This window comes from Borostomias antarcticus (genome assembly GCF_949987555.1).
Source record: "Borostomias antarcticus genome assembly, chromosome: 3".
NCBI classification, from domain to species: Eukaryota; Metazoa; Chordata; class Actinopteri; order Stomiiformes; family Stomiidae; genus Borostomias; species Borostomias antarcticus.
The window spans coordinates 24,261,992-24,279,148 of record NC_140236.1 but is presented as its reverse complement, the minus strand read 5'-3'; the positions used below and the strand labels follow the sequence as shown (position 1 = coordinate 24,279,148).

At 43.5% G+C, this 17,157-nt stretch overlaps 1 protein-coding gene across 1 annotated transcript; it reads left to right on the top strand.

Moving 5' to 3' along the window:
* Nucleotides 1-249: 249 nt before the first annotated feature.
* On the top strand, nt 250-1,777 carry LOC311307284 (transposable element Tc1 transposase; the record flags this gene model as incomplete). Its single annotated transcript, XM_084436081.1, has 6 exons — nt 250-341; nt 465-623; nt 766-1,019; nt 1,147-1,248; nt 1,354-1,429; nt 1,561-1,777. 6 exons carry the CDS (start codon nt 250-252, stop codon nt 1,775-1,777), a joined length of 900 nt encoding a protein of 299 aa, XP_084292207.1.
* Nucleotides 1,778-17,157: the final 15,380 nt, after the last annotated feature.

Here is a 17,157-nt window from a genome sequence, read left to right as displayed (position 1 = left end):
GCTTACGATGGGTTCAGCCCGCCCTTAAAGTATCCCTTGTACCTTGGCTAAGAAGGCTCTGGGAAACAGCGCATCGGCTCCCTCCGCCCCGCCCCCTTATTGTGAAGATAAATGTTGTGATCATGCAGCTGACCTCACCAGCAGACCCAACATCGCTTGATCAAGATCTCAACTGAGCAAAGTGAGCAGATCAAGACACTCCATCTGAACGGCTACTCCACCACACAGATAAGAGCGGTCTCGAATGCAATGGGGGTTGATGTGACCGCTAATTCAGTCCGGCGCCACTACAGCAAGTCACCTGTAGTGGCCAAACCCAGCAGGCCAAGGAAACTGACAAGGTACAGTAGACCTAGACTATAGACCTGTATTAGCCCTAGACTATAAATACACACTAGCTGTCCGACATCTATCTATATTATATAAGGCACTGTTCTAATATAATTCATTGTATTTGTATATAGTCAGATCATGCAAACCATCAACGGACTTCTTGAAGCCGAGGACGAGCGGTCAGCCAGAGACATACAGAAAATCTTGCTGTCCGACCACAACACACACGTCTCTACCAAGACCATCGGGAAGGCTGCTAGAAGAATGGGGTGGAAATACGGAATGACTCGGTAAGGGAGTGCTTAATTGTGACTTATTTATTTAATGACATTGTATTGTCTCGGCTCGTAGGCTATGTGAATAATGTATGTCTAAAACGTATAGACAAAAATGTACAGTAGGCTACAATATAACATGACGTCTGTTCTGTAGTTGGGTTCCCATGATCCGGGAGAAGAACAAAGAGCTTCGTTTGCTGCAGGCACAAGAGTGGATCGCGACGAGCGAGCGCTTCGAGGACGTCATCTTCACTGACGAAACGACAGTGTCCCTTGAGCGTTTCGCCCGGACCTGCTACTTGAAGAAAGGGAGAGCTTCCTTCAAGCCCAAACCGAAGCATCTCCTGAAGCTCCATGTCTGGGGTGGAATTTCTCGGCAGGGACGAGGACCGATGATGATTTTCGAAGGTAGCCTAGCTATTATTTAATCGTTGTAGCGTTTTGCGGGCTATTATCCATTATGCTACATCTGTTGGTGTAGGGTTTGCTGTAGGTAGCCAATAATCTAATAATTTAGTGTTGTTCTTTTATTCAGGAATCATGAATGGCGACTACTTTAAGAACGAAATCATCACAATGGCTGCTGCACTGTACATCAACAACAACTGGAATGGACCAACGCATCGTTTTTTTCAAGGTAGGCCATTGTAACGATGGGCTACACGCAAAGCACTCATTGAGTGAAAAATCTGTTAAGCCTAAATTGGTGTGCCTAATATTTTTTCTCCCTTTATTTATGCAGACAACGACCCCAAGCACACTGCAGCTAGAGCCTACATCGCTGCCGAGGGGATCAATTCGATCAAAACACCAGCAGAGTAAGTTGTTTATGTAATGTTGCATATGTTGTTTACAAACTACCGGATAGTGAGGCGATGACTTCGGGACAGTGACGGTGGAGTGGCCTACTTTTTAATATATTTAGCCTAATTTATTATCTTTTCTCAAGATCTCCAGATCTGAACCCCATCGAGATGGTGTGGAACCAGTTGAAGACGTACATTCGGCGCACGGCAAAACCCAGCAACAGACAGGAGCTGATTCATGCCATTGAAACTTTCTGGTATGAGGTACTGGATGTGAAGACATGCAACAACTACATCAACCATCTCAAGAACGTGTTGCCGAAGATCGTCGAGGTTGCTGGTGGCCCGACAGGAATGTGACATCCCCCGGGACTCTGTAGCAGGCTACTGGTAGCCTACTAGTACACAGCTGTTTTTTTGTTTTGTGTATCTATTTCGATGTGTGTACATAGCCTTTTTTGCAAATAAATAAAAACAAAAACACAACATTGACCAACGGCATCTTATTTCATTCAAAATGTTGTGCGTGTATCGTGGTGCCCACAGGTGCCCCTGTGTCTGAAATGAAGGAATATGTCATGAGAACACTGCTAGCTAGCTAGTTAGCCTACTGTATTAAACCTCTACTTGTCCCGATACCTTGTTCCATATGAGTTAACAGATATAGACCCGACGACAGTTACAGAGATGGATACTATAGATAGGCTTTGTTCGTAATAATTAAATTACAACCAGACAGAGAACAAGGAGTTTGAGTTCATAGATGTTAGCTAACTGGTACAGTAGTTAGCTAGCTAGCTGATCCCTGTGTCATGTGTTGTTTGTTTACGTTGCAGTCTAGCTTACAATAGCTTCTCACGCCGTTCACTACCATTCCACATTTTTTCTGATTTAAGGTCCCATGACGGTTTTGTCTTCCTGCTTCTGCCTAAGCACTCCACAATACCACAATATCAATACAACGGTGTCATGTTTTACCGAAGCATAAGTGAAGAAGACGGTAGCTATCAGTGGCTAAAGCAGTTAGCTAATGTTAAGATCATTCCTGTAGCTGCTTTGCTGCTTATGCGAGTTCGTCTCCGTTCCTGCCCGAGAAACAGAAGTTGAACTAATTGCATCAAAATCGAAATAGCTACAGGAATCATCGTTGTAAAGTTAGCTATCTGCTTTTTAGCCACAGACAGCTACCATTAATATTATGGAAGCTGCTGTCGTGAGCTAACTTGCTATCACGGTCTTATCGTGCAGCTTCACAGCCTGCTATTAGCAGACAGCACTAAAGTTGACAAAATCACACTTGCACATCATTAGAATTCCAACCATTTATATGGGATTTATCATTCAACTAAACATGGAACCTGAATACTACCTGATATTTCAACCTGCTGCCATCAGTGATCGGCGCGTCTGCTTGTTTGCATCATGAATATCCAATGTAATCCAATATATGCAATGACATTCCATTCCGTAGTGTCCCAAAACTGTTAAATCATTTCCTTTGTAGTTCACTGAGTTCATAGATGTTAGCTAACTGGTACAGTAGTTAGCTAGCTAGCTGATCCCTGTGTCATGTGTTGTTTGTTTACGTTGCAGTCTAGCTTACAATAGCTTCTCACGCCGTTCACTACCATTCCACATTTTTTCTGATTTAACGTCCCATGACGGTTTTGTCTTCCTGCTTCTGCCCAAGCACTCCACAATACCACAATATCAATACAACGGTGTCATGTTTTACCGAAGCATAAGTGAAGAAGACGGTAGCTAGCAGTAGCTAAAGCAGTTAGCTAATGTTAAGATCATTCCTGTAGCTGCTGCGTGCGAGACGTGCGAGTTCGTCTCCGTTCCTGCCCGAGAAACAGAAGTTGAACTAATAGCATCAAAATCAAAATAGCTACAGGAATCATCATTGTAAAGCTAGCTATCTGTTTTTTAGCCACCGACAGCTACCATTAATATTATGGAAGCTGCTGTCGTGAGCTAACTTGCCATCACGGTCTTATCGTGCAGCTTCACAGCCTGCTATTAGCAGACAGCACTAAAGTTGACAAAATCACACTTGCACATCATTAGAATTCCAACCATTTATATGGGATTTATCATTCAACTAAACATGGAACCTGAATACTACCTGATATTTCAACCTGCTGCCATCAGTGATCGGCGCGTCTGCTTGTTTGAGTCATGAATATCTTACGCAGTTATATTCCATGTAGTGTCCCAAAACTGTTAAATCATTCCCCATGTAGTTCACTATGAGTCGCACTCAATACATCCATGGTAATAGGGAATAGGGAGTGAGTGAACCATTTCAAACACATCTCTGGTCATCTCCGTTAGCCATCTTACTCGTCCTGATGCCATGTTCCATATGAGAACACTCAGCCTAATGTATTAAACTTCTACTTGTCCCGACAGTTAACAGATATAGACCCGGCGACAGTTACAGAGATATAAACTATAAATAGATAGGCTTTGTTCGTAATAATTAAATTACAACCAGACAGAGAACAAGGAGTTTGAGAACGGTAGGCTCATCTAATGTGCGAGATGAGCTACAGCAATGGGTCAATGAGTGGTATTACTGCGCCCCTATGGGCAGGTGAGCGGTGGTGCGGAATGCCGTAAAGCGCCTGTTAGAATACCGCGGGTCAAGTTACATTCTTATGTTCCCACATCTGTAGATAATCATTACAAAAGGGTAGCTTGCACATAACGTTGGTGTCATTTATCTGCGACGATACCAAAATACATAGCTAGCTATGTATACATTGAAATTGAGATACTTACAGGATCTGTGTTGTCGCGGGGATAAAGTCTTTCTCAATCGTTTCTGTTTCAAACAAAACGGAAGTAAACCCCGTTGTCGTCGTCTTCTTCTTCGCTGGGTTTAGTGGCGGATCGCAAACAACTTTAATGTGCATACAGCCACCTACTGTACCAGAGTGTGTAACTTGTTTGTCTAGTTCTTCAATTGTGTCACCTAAGAAAGGAGCCCAATGCCTTGCTTTCTTTGTTTTACGTTCACTGCTCAGCGTTCATTGCTCACATTTAGGTTGCAAAATTAGGACTTTATTCATAGGGATATTTCTTATCATTATTTTTATTAGGCCTAGACTGCAAATCTTTAGTGTTAATATTAACTGTAAATGGGAAATTACACACAAAACAGACATGCAGGATTTCTCCTATTACAATTCTGTAACTATGACTTCCAAATTTATTTTAAAACCTAAGTAATTTACAAATGTTCTGACCCACTGTGACACATTTCCAATAAAGTCAGGGTGGGACTGTAATGTAACAGCATTGTCACGTCATTTAATTACATCGTAGTTACGGATTTAAGCAGCAGTGACAGCTACGTTCCCTTACAGTTTCCTTGAGGTCGGTTATTTTGGTTATTTTGCGACTGAAAAGGCAAGTGTCAGCTAGGTGTCAACTAGGTCCGCTGTTGGTACCTTAGCAAATTTACCAAACTACCACCAATGTGTCCCGTCAGCTTTACGTACTGTGTTAGTAGGGTCGTTGTTTGTGCTCTGTATGCACAAGATAGTTAATGTCCGGGTATAGTTGGCAGTAGGGCGGGAAAAAACCCTATCAAAGGCCAAGATTAGAAGGGATTTGAAGATGTAATTGGTCATTTTAAATGGGCCTACTTTATCTTTTGATGGCTATTTGAACGGACTGCATCGATCAATGCAATGACTCTTAAAGGACAATGCTCGTTTTTGACAACCTGGACCTTATTTACGACATATTATAAGATTTTAGATTTCTTCTACATGCCTCCGAACTACACCAAAGTGATCTCGGTGAGTCAAACGTCTTATATGTCGTAAATAAGGTCCAGGTTGTCAAAAACAAGCATTGTCCTTTAACATGTTTTTCAGTTTTACCCTTTTCATCAATAAAACATCATTTTTACAACCATGTCTCATTGATTGGGAAGGCATTTAGAGCTGCCGGTCTATTAGCCTGCATATTCGGACTCAGAGGATGGCATAACTGTTTATTGAGAAACAATTGCCAGGCAGGCTGGGCTATATAAAGAAATACCACAATGCATGTAGTCTAGATATATTACATTATGGTTATACACTTTATGGTAGACTGCCTTCTCGCTCGCTATAAGCAGGCTACATTGTGGCTGTTTTGTTCATCGCAGAAGCCTATAGCCTAGGCTACACATTAAAAAAAATTATACAGAAGGAATCAGAATATGTGGAAATTTAATTTTAGCCTATTTTAATAGGATTCAAATTGTGCTTAGAGGGAATTATTTTCAACGGACATTATGACCTGAGCATCTATAGATCATGCCAACACTAGCCTAACTGATGAAGTCGTGGCCTTCAACTTTGCATGATTTGCATTGTTTTTAATGTTACTAAAAGCATTATTTGTTTGTATTTGTTTAACATGATTTCTATGCGTCTGTAGGCCTATGATGCCTTTCTCATATTTTTTAGAATAAAGCCTAGGCCGCACTTTAACAAGAATATAGCCTACACTTCACAAAAGGAGAAGAATCGATGAAACGGCTACAAGAACAGCATTTTGGCCAAGGATCCAAATAAAACAGTAGTCTACTGTACAGATGCAGCATAGAACATAGATACATAATACTTATCTAATTAATAATTATCTAAGTTAATAGGCCTATGAGAACGCAACGCTTTTTACGGTAGCCTATAGGCCTATGCGTCTTGTGATTGTACTGTAGCCTAGGCTACAACTTAAGGCTAATTAGGCCCTATTGAATTCCTTTTATAGCCTACTAGGCTACTCATTATTATCGAATTATCTAGTTGATATATTAATAAAACAATAAGCCGTTTTAATGGCTATGGGCTATTAGTTGTAGCTATACACGAGTAACTCGTGACGAGTTGATGCGCTCTACTCTTACGCACGGTTGAGGCGGCAGCTCAAATACACTTCGCGCATATCCTCTGCACCTTGGCAGTGCAACTGCCACAGACAGCTATGGTGCACTTCATGCATTGGTAGACAGTTCTTGCTGCAGCTTGTCTTCACCATGCAGGTATTTTTTGGGGGGTAAACTTCTGCTTGGACTCGCTGGGGAATGGTGGAGAGACACAGAGCCTCCCCAGACGCGACATCCTCCAGTTGGCTGAAGAGCTGCGCGCTCTGGCGTCCAAACAGCCACCTGCGGCGCCCCTCGCAGTGTCCACAGAAGAATACCCCCCAAAAAATACTTGCATGGTGAAGACAAGCTGCAGCAAGAACAGAACTGTCTACCAATGCATGAAGTGCACCTAGCTGTCTGTGAGAGGCTATAGCAGAGGATATGTGCGAAGTGTATTTGAGCTGCCGCCTCAACCGTGCGTTAAGAGCAGAGCGCATCATATAGCTACAACTAGTAGCCCATAGCCATTAAAACGGCTTATTGTTTTATTCATATATCAACTAGATAATTCGATAATAATGAGTAGCCTAGTAGGCTATAAAATGAATTCAATAGGGCAAGCCTTAAGTTGTAGCCTAGGCTACAGTACAATCACAAGACGCATAGGCCTAGCCTATCGTAAAAAGCGTTGCGTTCTCATAGGCCTATATTAACTTAGATAATTATTAATTATGCTCAGGTCATAATGTCCGTTGAAAATAATTCCCTCTAAGCAGAATTTGAATTGTATTAAAAGGCTAAAATTAAATTTCCACATATTCTGATTCCTTCTAGGTCTATATGTGACCGCCGCTGGTAATTTGGTCCTCAACTAGGCATTTTCATTTTTCAGTTTTTTACAGATTATGAAAGTGCAGATTGTAAGCTTTCAAATGAGGTCTCATACATTGAAATCTGAACATATTTGAAGAAGATATGCTTATTTGAATGCTAGTACTGCCAAATCAACTTAGCTGAGAAATCTCCCTCCTACAGTGCTGTCCGTCCTGATGATCTGCAGTGAATCTACAAGCGGACAGTCTTGTTCTGAGCTGCTGTGGAGTTTGGCGGGGGACATGTGACGTCTCGTCCCTCATCAGAACAGAACTCTCTGATCTTGTCAAAGAGATACGTCTGTCTGGCCATGTCCAGTCCGGGTGGGGCTTGCACAAGAAGACCTTCTCTGGGGGGCAGGACATCAGGCTTGCGCAGCAGCTGAAACTCGACTGCCGGTGCATCACGGTGTTCTCTGGCCACAACCATGCCAGGTCTCTCAGCATCAAAACTGCAATAGAATAGAAGGAAGAAAGTACATTAAACTATTGCCCACAGTACTGGCACTCCATATAGATAAAATAGTACCAGAATGTGTTGATTAAATAGACTAGCTAATGCATGATAGGATGAACGTATTCTCACCTGTTGTGCAAAATCAAAGCTGTAGTGCATAGTGATCTTCTTGCTGGCTGGTATGGAGGGGCCCAGGGAGAGCTGCAAATCCTCACCTTTTTGCTCATCCTGTAACCAAAACAAAAAACAAAGGTGTCAGACTACCATAGCTCTCATGCTCTCTCATTCTGTTTCTCTCTATAATATAGCTACCTAGCTCGATATTAGCTGCCACGCTGGCTAGTTTAGGAACAAAGGGCTAGCTCAGCTAACTAGCATGTTAGCTAACGTTAGCTAGCTAGCCTTTGCTAGTTTGTTATGCTAGCTAGACTTAGTCACTTGTTTAGAAAGAGCTACTGCTAAACGACTAACGTTAATGTAATGTAAACAGAACAGATAGTATAAAGATCAGCTTACCCCAAAGCAAAGCAGAATGCTTGGCGGTGGTGTGAATCTGCTACGTCGTTCGCGTTCGCTTGGTAGCAACTGGCTTTGCTGATACAGTCATCTCTGTATCACAGGTCATCAAGAATAAACTCCGTGTACGAACGAGTCCTGCTCTGCTGGAGTTTTAGCTGCTCTTAAAACTCTTTCCATGTCCTGGATGCCATCCTCGTCTTCTCTTTAGCAAAAGCTGTAGCATCCTTGGTAAACTTGGAACTGAATGTAAACAAAGCTGGCGTGTTGGTGAAGGGTGGGGGCGGAGAGCCCGGAAGCAATAGCCAATGAAACCAAATCATGCTAATCGATCTGCCGATCAAGGCTCACGACAGATGCACTCCCTTAACACGTCTCGCATCCCCAGACCATCAAGAGAATTTCAATATGAAAGACCTTGGGATTCCAGGAGTCAAGGCCGTTTCAGACGGGGAGCGACATTCCGCCTGCGTTCTCGCTCGGAGCGGGGGACGCACGCGTCCTGCGCGCAGCGGGGAAAGCTGACTACAATTCAGCTCTTGTCGCGGGCGGGCGTGTGCAGCCTAGTTCCATATATTGGGTCAAGCCACGTCTTGACCCAACGTCAGTTACCGAGATAGATAGGCTACTGTAGGCCTAGATATAGGTGTTCGTAATAATTTAATTACATCCAGATGGAGAAAACATGTGTTTGAGAACAAGCTAATAATAACAATTAAACGTTATTTGTATAGCACCTTTCATACAGATAAATTCAGCTCAAAGTGCTTTACAACAGAGCATTTAAATTAAAGAATGTGAAATTTAATGATGCTTCATTCGTAGACTATAGGAGAAAAACACTGAGCCCAGCCTGCTAAATCTACTCAAAGACGCCACCTGGCGGTGGTGCATCACTAAAACGAAATAACAGCCGCCTGAAATCCCACGAGATTTCCAACGGGATTTCCCTGCCAAATACCGCGAAGGTGAAATGCTGCAGCATGTGACATTTCTAACTTCCCACGTCTGTATAGGCCTAGTGACTCTGTAATATGTATACCACCAATGTCACCTACAGCTACAATGTAGGCTATAGCTAACAGTATTATTATGAATAGTAGCCTACTTAAAATCAATCATGTTAATATAACAATTATACAATAATAATAACAATAACTACAACAACAATAATCATCATCATCAGAATCAGAATCATAATAAGCCAAAGGAGAATTGGCAAACAACGCTATGCGCATTACTGCCACCATCTGGCCAAACTGTCTGTCTGCCTGTTGTTCAGTTAAATGAAGCTGTCAATCAAGATGCAAGGAGAATCGTGTGGGTGTGACCACGTTGAAATTGACCAATCACAAGAGGGTTGTTCCTCCCTTGGTATCCGCCCCAAATTGTCAATCAGATTTTCATCGAGCTCGCAGAATTTAACGTCGAACAAGAGAGGCCGAGTCCCACGCGCAGAGCTGCACTGTGAGCACAGAAATCAAGTGCATGCGAGCAGAACTGAACATAGCGCGAGGAGAAAGTGCTCGACTAGCAGATACTTTTGCGCGTGGTGGCTCCATACGCCCGCGGCAGCCTGTATCGTTCTCGGTTGTCGAATTTGTGCGCGAGGACTTATGGTGCGTTCGTTTCTAACTGGGAGGTGGCAAATTGCGACTTGCTACTAGGAATGATTAAATAATGGTGCGTTCGTTTATAACTGGGAGGTGGCAAATTGCGACTTGCTACTAGGAATGATTAAATAAAACACCTCATGAACTCGCACTTCCTCGTCGCAAATTCGGATATGTTTCTCAGCCCCCAGTTGCTCGAATGCACTAGATATAACTAGGTAACTGTGATATAATGGTATATAGCTCGAATGCACACAGGTCGGAGGTAGGTATTTTGCCACTTGCGACTTGCCACCTCCGACCACAAACGAATGCACCATAAAACACCGCATGAACTCGCACTTCCTCGTCGCAAATTCGGATGTTTCTCAGCTCCCAGTTGCTCGAATGCACTAGATATAACTAGGTAACTGTGATATAATGGTATATAGCTCGAATGCACACAGGTCGGAGGTAGGTATTTTGCTACTTGCGACTTGCCACCTCCGACCACAAACGAACGCACCATTATATCGTGCGAGTGCGCAGTTAATATCAGCGTGTGTGAAATAAAATAATCTGACCGTGAGTGTGTTTTACGCGCTCTTGACTTTTGACATAAATGTGACGCCATAGAAATCCCTCAGGAAGTGAGGAAGAGAACAGTGTGCTCGTGTCCTGTCCCATCTTCAATGCATCTTGTACATTCACTTTTTTATCCGCCACCTGGCCATTTATGATATTGTGGAGGGTGGCGGTCTTTGTGTCTGTTGGACTTTCTTGTCTTATCCAGTGCTTCAACACCTCCGGTGGCTGAAGTATTGTCCAAATAGGCAATTATGCTCATTAATGCTAATTTTGAGTGTTAGTGCCTAACATATGCAAATCAGCATTATGCAGTTTCTAAGTACTGTACATTTGTAACTTAAACTTTGGGGTACTCAGCATTTCCGGGTTCACAATATGGCTCTACAGGCTGTCAAATAGATTGTTATGGCATATTAGAGTTTCAGGAAACAGCTGCAAGTGTCAGTGAAAATGTCCATAATAGAGTCCTTAAAAACTGACTTTTTTTCTTTTCTTTTTTAAATGTCTAGTTTTAGTGTTTTTTGCAGATGATTCCAGTCTCTGGCTTCAGCAGATCTCTTTCATTGACAGAGTGTTCTTTATGGGATGCACCGGGGCTGAACAGTAAACTACACAGAAGTTAGAGAAACACAGAGAACCTTAAACACATTACATCATCCCTCAGCACGGTCAGTAATGGAGCATGGACGGTCAGGATGGACACCCACACACACAAATACACGCACGCGCGCACACACACACACACACACAGAAACACAGACGGAGGCTGAATGCAGGGTTGTGTGGGGACAGGGCCCCCACCCTGCAGGTCGTGAGCTCTGAGAATCAATGCTTGATGCTGAGAGCTGGGAAGAGTGCTCTACTTCCCTGGAGTCAGCATTCTCTCTCTCTATTGTGTCAGCTTCCTCCATCCAGCCCTTTATTACCCATCGTTGTAATCGCATATGAACGTCGGTGTATATTATATTATATTATATTATATGTATTACCATTCAAGAGAACAGCTGAACACAGGAAATGTTCTAGGAGTTAGAGGACACCGTGGCTGTATCAGCACCTGGAGACTGCACAGGAAGGAAGCCTGGTGACAGTCTCCCTCTAGTGGCTGAGGGGCTGTACTGCGGCCTGGCGGCAGCACTAAGGGCAGGCAGGACTCACTCCAGCACTCTGTCCAAGACTGCACTGTACAGCAGAGGACATAGAGTCCTCCTCCCTCTCTCCTCTGTCTCTCCTCCCTCTCTCCACCCTCTCTCCTCCCTCTCTCTTCCATCTCTCCTCCCTCTCTCTTTCCTCTCTCCTCCCTCTCTCCTCCCTCTCTCCCATCTCTCTTTCGTCCCTCTCTCCTCCATCTCTCCTCCCTCTCTCCTCAATCTCTCCTCCCTCTCTCCTCTGTCTCTCCTCCCTCTCCTCCCTCTCTCTTTCCTCTCTCTTTCATCTCTCTTCCCTCTCTCCTCCATATACTCCTAAAGGTAAAGAGAGAGACATAGAGAGAGAGAGGTGATTGAAGTGGATGATTGAAGATTGAATGTACTGTAATAGCAGATGTATGGGTGAGAGGCAGGAGCTGACCACTGTTTGAGTGGAGAGGGAGGATGGAGAGAGGGAGGATGGAGACAGGGAGGATGGAGAGAAGGAGGATGGAGAGAAGGAGGATGGAGGAGAGAGGGAAGATGGAGAGAGGGAGGATAGAGAGAAGGAGGATGGAGAGAGGGAAGATGGAGAGAAGGAGGATGGAGGAGAGAGGGAAGATGGAGAGAGGGAGGATGGAGAGAAGGAGGATGGAGGAGAGAGGGATGATGGAGACAGGGAGGATGGAGGAGATAGGGAAGATGGAGAGAGGGAGGAAACAGGGAGAGAGAGGGATGGAAGGGGAGAACAGAGATAGGGAGGAAGGGTGGAGTGTAAAAACACTTACATAGATTACACTGAGATGTGTGTGTGCGCGTGTGTGAGTGTGTGTTGTTGGACCAGGTTCAGGGCCTTGTCTGTAGGTAATCCATAATGTATTTTATCGTTGTGCCGTCCCTGTTTTAAGACATACAGGACTCATCATTAATGGACGTCTGGAGGACTTCATAGTCTGTGTGTATGTGTGTGTGTGTGTGAGCGTGTTGACGAGTCTGGAGGACCTCAGGTATTGGAAATGCATACTTTTGTCAGCCCCACATGGCTAGAGGCCGCTCATCAGCATGTAGAACCAGGAAGTGCTGAACAGCAACCAATCACAGATGTCGGGCTCAGATAGAAGGATCAGACTCAACACTTGGGGTCAGTTTAAAAGCCAACATACAGTAGTCAACCTGGTACTGTGTATGACATATACAGTAGTCATCCTGGTATATGACAAATACAATAGTCAACATGTTATTTAGAGTAGTCAACATGGTATATGACATATATAATAGTCAACATAGTATATGCCATATATAATAGTCAACATGTTATATACAGTAGTCAACATGGTACACATGTGAGAACATAAGAATCTAACTTGACCCGCGGTATTCTAACAGGCGCTTTACGGCATTCCGCACCACCGCTCGCATGCCCATAGGGGCGCAGTAATACTACTCATTGACCCATTGCTGTAGCTCATCTCGCACATTAGATGAGCCTACCTTGTTCTCAAACTCCTTGTTCTCTGTCTGGTTGTAATTTAATTATTACGAACAAAGCCTATCTATCTATAGTTTCTCTGTAACTGTCGCCGGGTCTATATCTGTAAACTGTCGGGACAAGTAGACGTTTAATACATTAGGCTAACTGAGTGTTCTCATATGGAACATGGCATCAGGACGAGTAAGATGGCTAACGGAGATGACCAGAGATGTGTTTGAAATGGTTCACTCACTCCCTGTTCCCTATTACCATGGATGTATTGAGTGCGACTCATAGTGAACTACATGGGGAATGATTTAACAGTTTTGGGACACTACATGGAATGTAACTGCGTAAGATATTCATGACTCAAACAAGCAGACGCGCCGATCACTGATGGCAGCAGGTTGAAATATCAGGTTGTATTCAGGTTCCATGTTTAGTTGAATGATAAATCCCATATAAATGGTTGGAATTCTAACGATGTGCAAGTGTGATTTTGTCAACTTTAGTGCTGTCTGCTAATAGCAGGCTGTGAAGCTGCACGATAAGACCGTGATAGCAAGTTAGCTAACGACAGCAGCTTCCATAATATTAACGGTAGCTGTCGGTGGCTAAAAAGCAGAAAGCTAACTTTACAACGATGATTCCTGTAGCTATTTTGATTTTGATGCTATTAGTTCAACTTCTGTTTCTCGGGCAGGAACGGAGACAAACTCGCATTAGCAGCAAAGCAGCTAGAGGAATGATCTTAACATTAGCTAACTGCTTTAGCTACTGATAGCTACCGTCTTCTTCACTTCTCCTTCGGTAAAACATGACACCGTTGTGTTGTGGTATTGTGGAGGGCTTAGGCAGAAGCAGGAAGAGACCACTTTTGCCCCATATAAGTAAAATAATGGTCTCATAAGCATTTTTCGATTGTAAAATTGTGTTCACTTGTTTTAGTTTGCAAACATATGCAATTTTCTTAGCATATCTACTGGCTACATGATAACATAGCTTTCAAGTTTCGTGCGAGCAAGTCGTGCCTGCAAGCCAGGGAGAAATGACAGGAGACCGTGGCGGGACAAAAGTCGCATCCCGTAGAGGGACAGAAGTTGCATTGTGATGGCTTAGAACCAGAGGGGTGCGCGAGTGACATTTGGGCAGAATGAACAGGTGAAATGAATGCTCTCGAAGAGATCTTTCTAATGCTATTGGTCAGCTTTGTATGTAGTTTTAATGTGAAAGATACATCTTGAATGCAGTCAAGACAAATTATTTTGCCTCTTAACTTTTGTCAAACCCCCTGGTTCCAGTCAATTGGATTATAGGCTATAGGCTACTTTCGTTTACAATGACGTTACCTTATGAACACAAATAGCTTAACCTATAGGCCTACATAAAAACAATAGCCTAAAACCATGTTTATTTACAATGTATTTTCTTTCATTGATAGCATGCCAATAGTTAGGGTGAGGAAAACGACACGCGGTCTCTTTAGCCCTGAGACCATTCGCATTGCGCTCCGTTCTCGCCCTATTTATGTTAAACTCTTATATCCTAGCACGTACATTACAGTTGATAATAGTGAAGGACATGTGCAAGTTGTTTGTCATAAAATGTGGAATCTCTATCTCTATTAATTTCGGAGTAAATGGAATCAAACCAAAAAGTGCGACTTTTGACCCGGTTTTCCCCTACACACCAGTTAGCTAGCAACTACGTGGACACAGGCTGATCTACTATACGGAATTGGACCGAGTAGTGTTCTCATATGGAACTAGGCTAACACAGTTGTTTCAAGACCAGTAGTAACGTTTGTGGTTTCATTTTTGTCCTTCTCTTGGCTCTTCTTGAGGCCGTTTCAGATGAGGAGCGATATCCGCGCATTGTAATTCATTTTCAATGAGAGAGGCGAGCGGACAATTTGGGAGCCGCGGACAATCTGGGGCGGAGCGGCAAGCGGGCGCGACCCTGTGAAATTGTCGCGCGCGTGCTCGTTTCGTGCACACGCCCGCCCGCGACAAGAGCTGAATTGTAGTCAGCTTTCCCCGCTGCGCGCAGGACGCGTGTGTCCCCCGCTGATCCGAGCGAGAACGCAGGCGGAATATCGCTCCCCGTCTGAAACGGCCTTGACTCCTGGAATCCCAAGGTCTTTCATATTGAAATTCTCTTGATGGTCTGGGGAGTTGCGAGACGTGTTTGGGGAGTGCATCAGTCGTGATCCTTGACAGTAGGCTACCAGCCTGCGCTGCGCTCAGCACAAAGTTGGATGAATGGATGGACTTGTTGGAATCCTGGAAAATGTTGTTGCGCTCTAAAATCATGAAAGCATAAATGTAAAAATGCAGCAACAGAAGTAGTCTAGGTGAGATGGTGGTTTAAATGAATGGCAACACGTAGCCTAGAGGAAAGCATCAATTGAGACTGGTGATAATGCTGATAATCTACAGTAGGGCCTACCTCTGGCTGAGTTCATGGTTACAGCCATTCATCTCTTACACATGGGCCTATACAATACTTGCACAAAACTTTGGACGTTAAATCCATCCATCTATCAATCAAACTAGCGAATTCAATCCAACACCTGTGGAATGGCCGGTCATGGCAAAGCACCCGCTAACGTAGGCTACCCCCCTCCCCATGATCCAGGGCTAGGAAACCGGTCCATCCAGTTTATTTGAATATGAAATAATTTGTAGGGGGGGGGTTACAATAGTCTAGTCCAGGTTCGCTGGCGAGTGGCGAGCTAGTCAGATATGGCGCATGCATGTGTGGACATTGTAGACCTATTCTGTAAAACGTAGTCTACGTTCAACATTCATTGGAGTGGTCCAGTTGGATAGGCTAGTCTAATCTAAATAAATTGAGGACCTGTATTTTCAGTGTTTGCTGGTAGCGAATGCCACAGACAGACAGAGAGGAAATCTATTTGTTTCATTGTTTCATTGTTTGTGCTCTGTATGCACAAGATAGTTAATGTCCAGATTTAATTGGCAGTAGGGCGGGAAAAAACCCTATCAAAGGCCAAGATTAGAAGGGATTTGAAGATGTAATTGGTCATTTTAAATGGGCCTAATTTATCTTTTGATGCCTATTTGAATGGACTGCATCGATCAATGCAATGGCTCTTTCCATGTTTTTCAGTTTTACCCTTTTCATCAATAAAACATCATTTTTACAACCATGTCTCATTGATTGGGAAGGCATTTAGAGCTGCCGGTCTATTAGCCTACTTATTCGGACTCAGAGGATGACATAACTGTTTATTGAGAAACAATTGATAGGCAGGCTGGGCTATATAAATACATACCACAATGCATGTAGTCTAGATATATTACATTATGGTTATACACTTTATGGTAGACTGCCCTCTCGCTCGCTATAAGCAGGCTACATTGTGGCTGTTTTGTTCGTCGCAGAAGCCTATAGCCTAGGCTACACATTAACACTAGCAGCGCCAAGCATTTGAAACTTACCAGCTTCGCCGCGGAGTGGGTCAAAAGCCCCCGCAGTCTTTAAAATGGGAGGCTGTTATTGACACACAGTGGCCGCTAGATGGCGCTCGTGTGTGTGTTTGTGACACCAAATGCGGCTATATCGGCTTGGGCTACAAATAGATACACCTATGTAGAAAGAAGATGGTCGTGTCTGGGACTACATTTTCCCAAGCCCTATTATCAAATAGAAAGCATATCACTAATAACACTTAAAAAATAAGAACACATTGGTGCAGTATGATGTAGGACTATTCACCAATTGAGCAATTTATGGATAGATTTATGGATAGATTTATGGATGAATTCTATGTTTACTCAGGCCCGGTCGGATTAAGCTAAGCCGCTGGGGTAGGCTTGTGTTGCAGTTTTACCACATTAGTTATTATTTTCGGAATTTGAGCTGAAAGGCATTTTTCTGAACATGTATTATGATATATAGATATATATTATACTAAATAAATATATAATATTTGGCCGGGTATTTATCGCATTGGGGGGATTTGGAGCACTCATTGGGGCTGGAGCACCAATCTGGCAATCCGGCTTGTTTACATCCGGACGTGAAGTATGTAGCAATATTCTGAGGTGGGCAGTAATAGTTGCATCGACACTGCTGGAAAGCCGTAAGAAGAAGTGATTGAATAAATTTCCGCATGTTTGTTGTATTCTATTTGACATGTTCCTTTGCCTCATTTAGCACCAGCTGCAACAATCTCCTCCAAATCTGTTCTCTCCGTTAGCAGGGCTAACGTTGCACTCAGT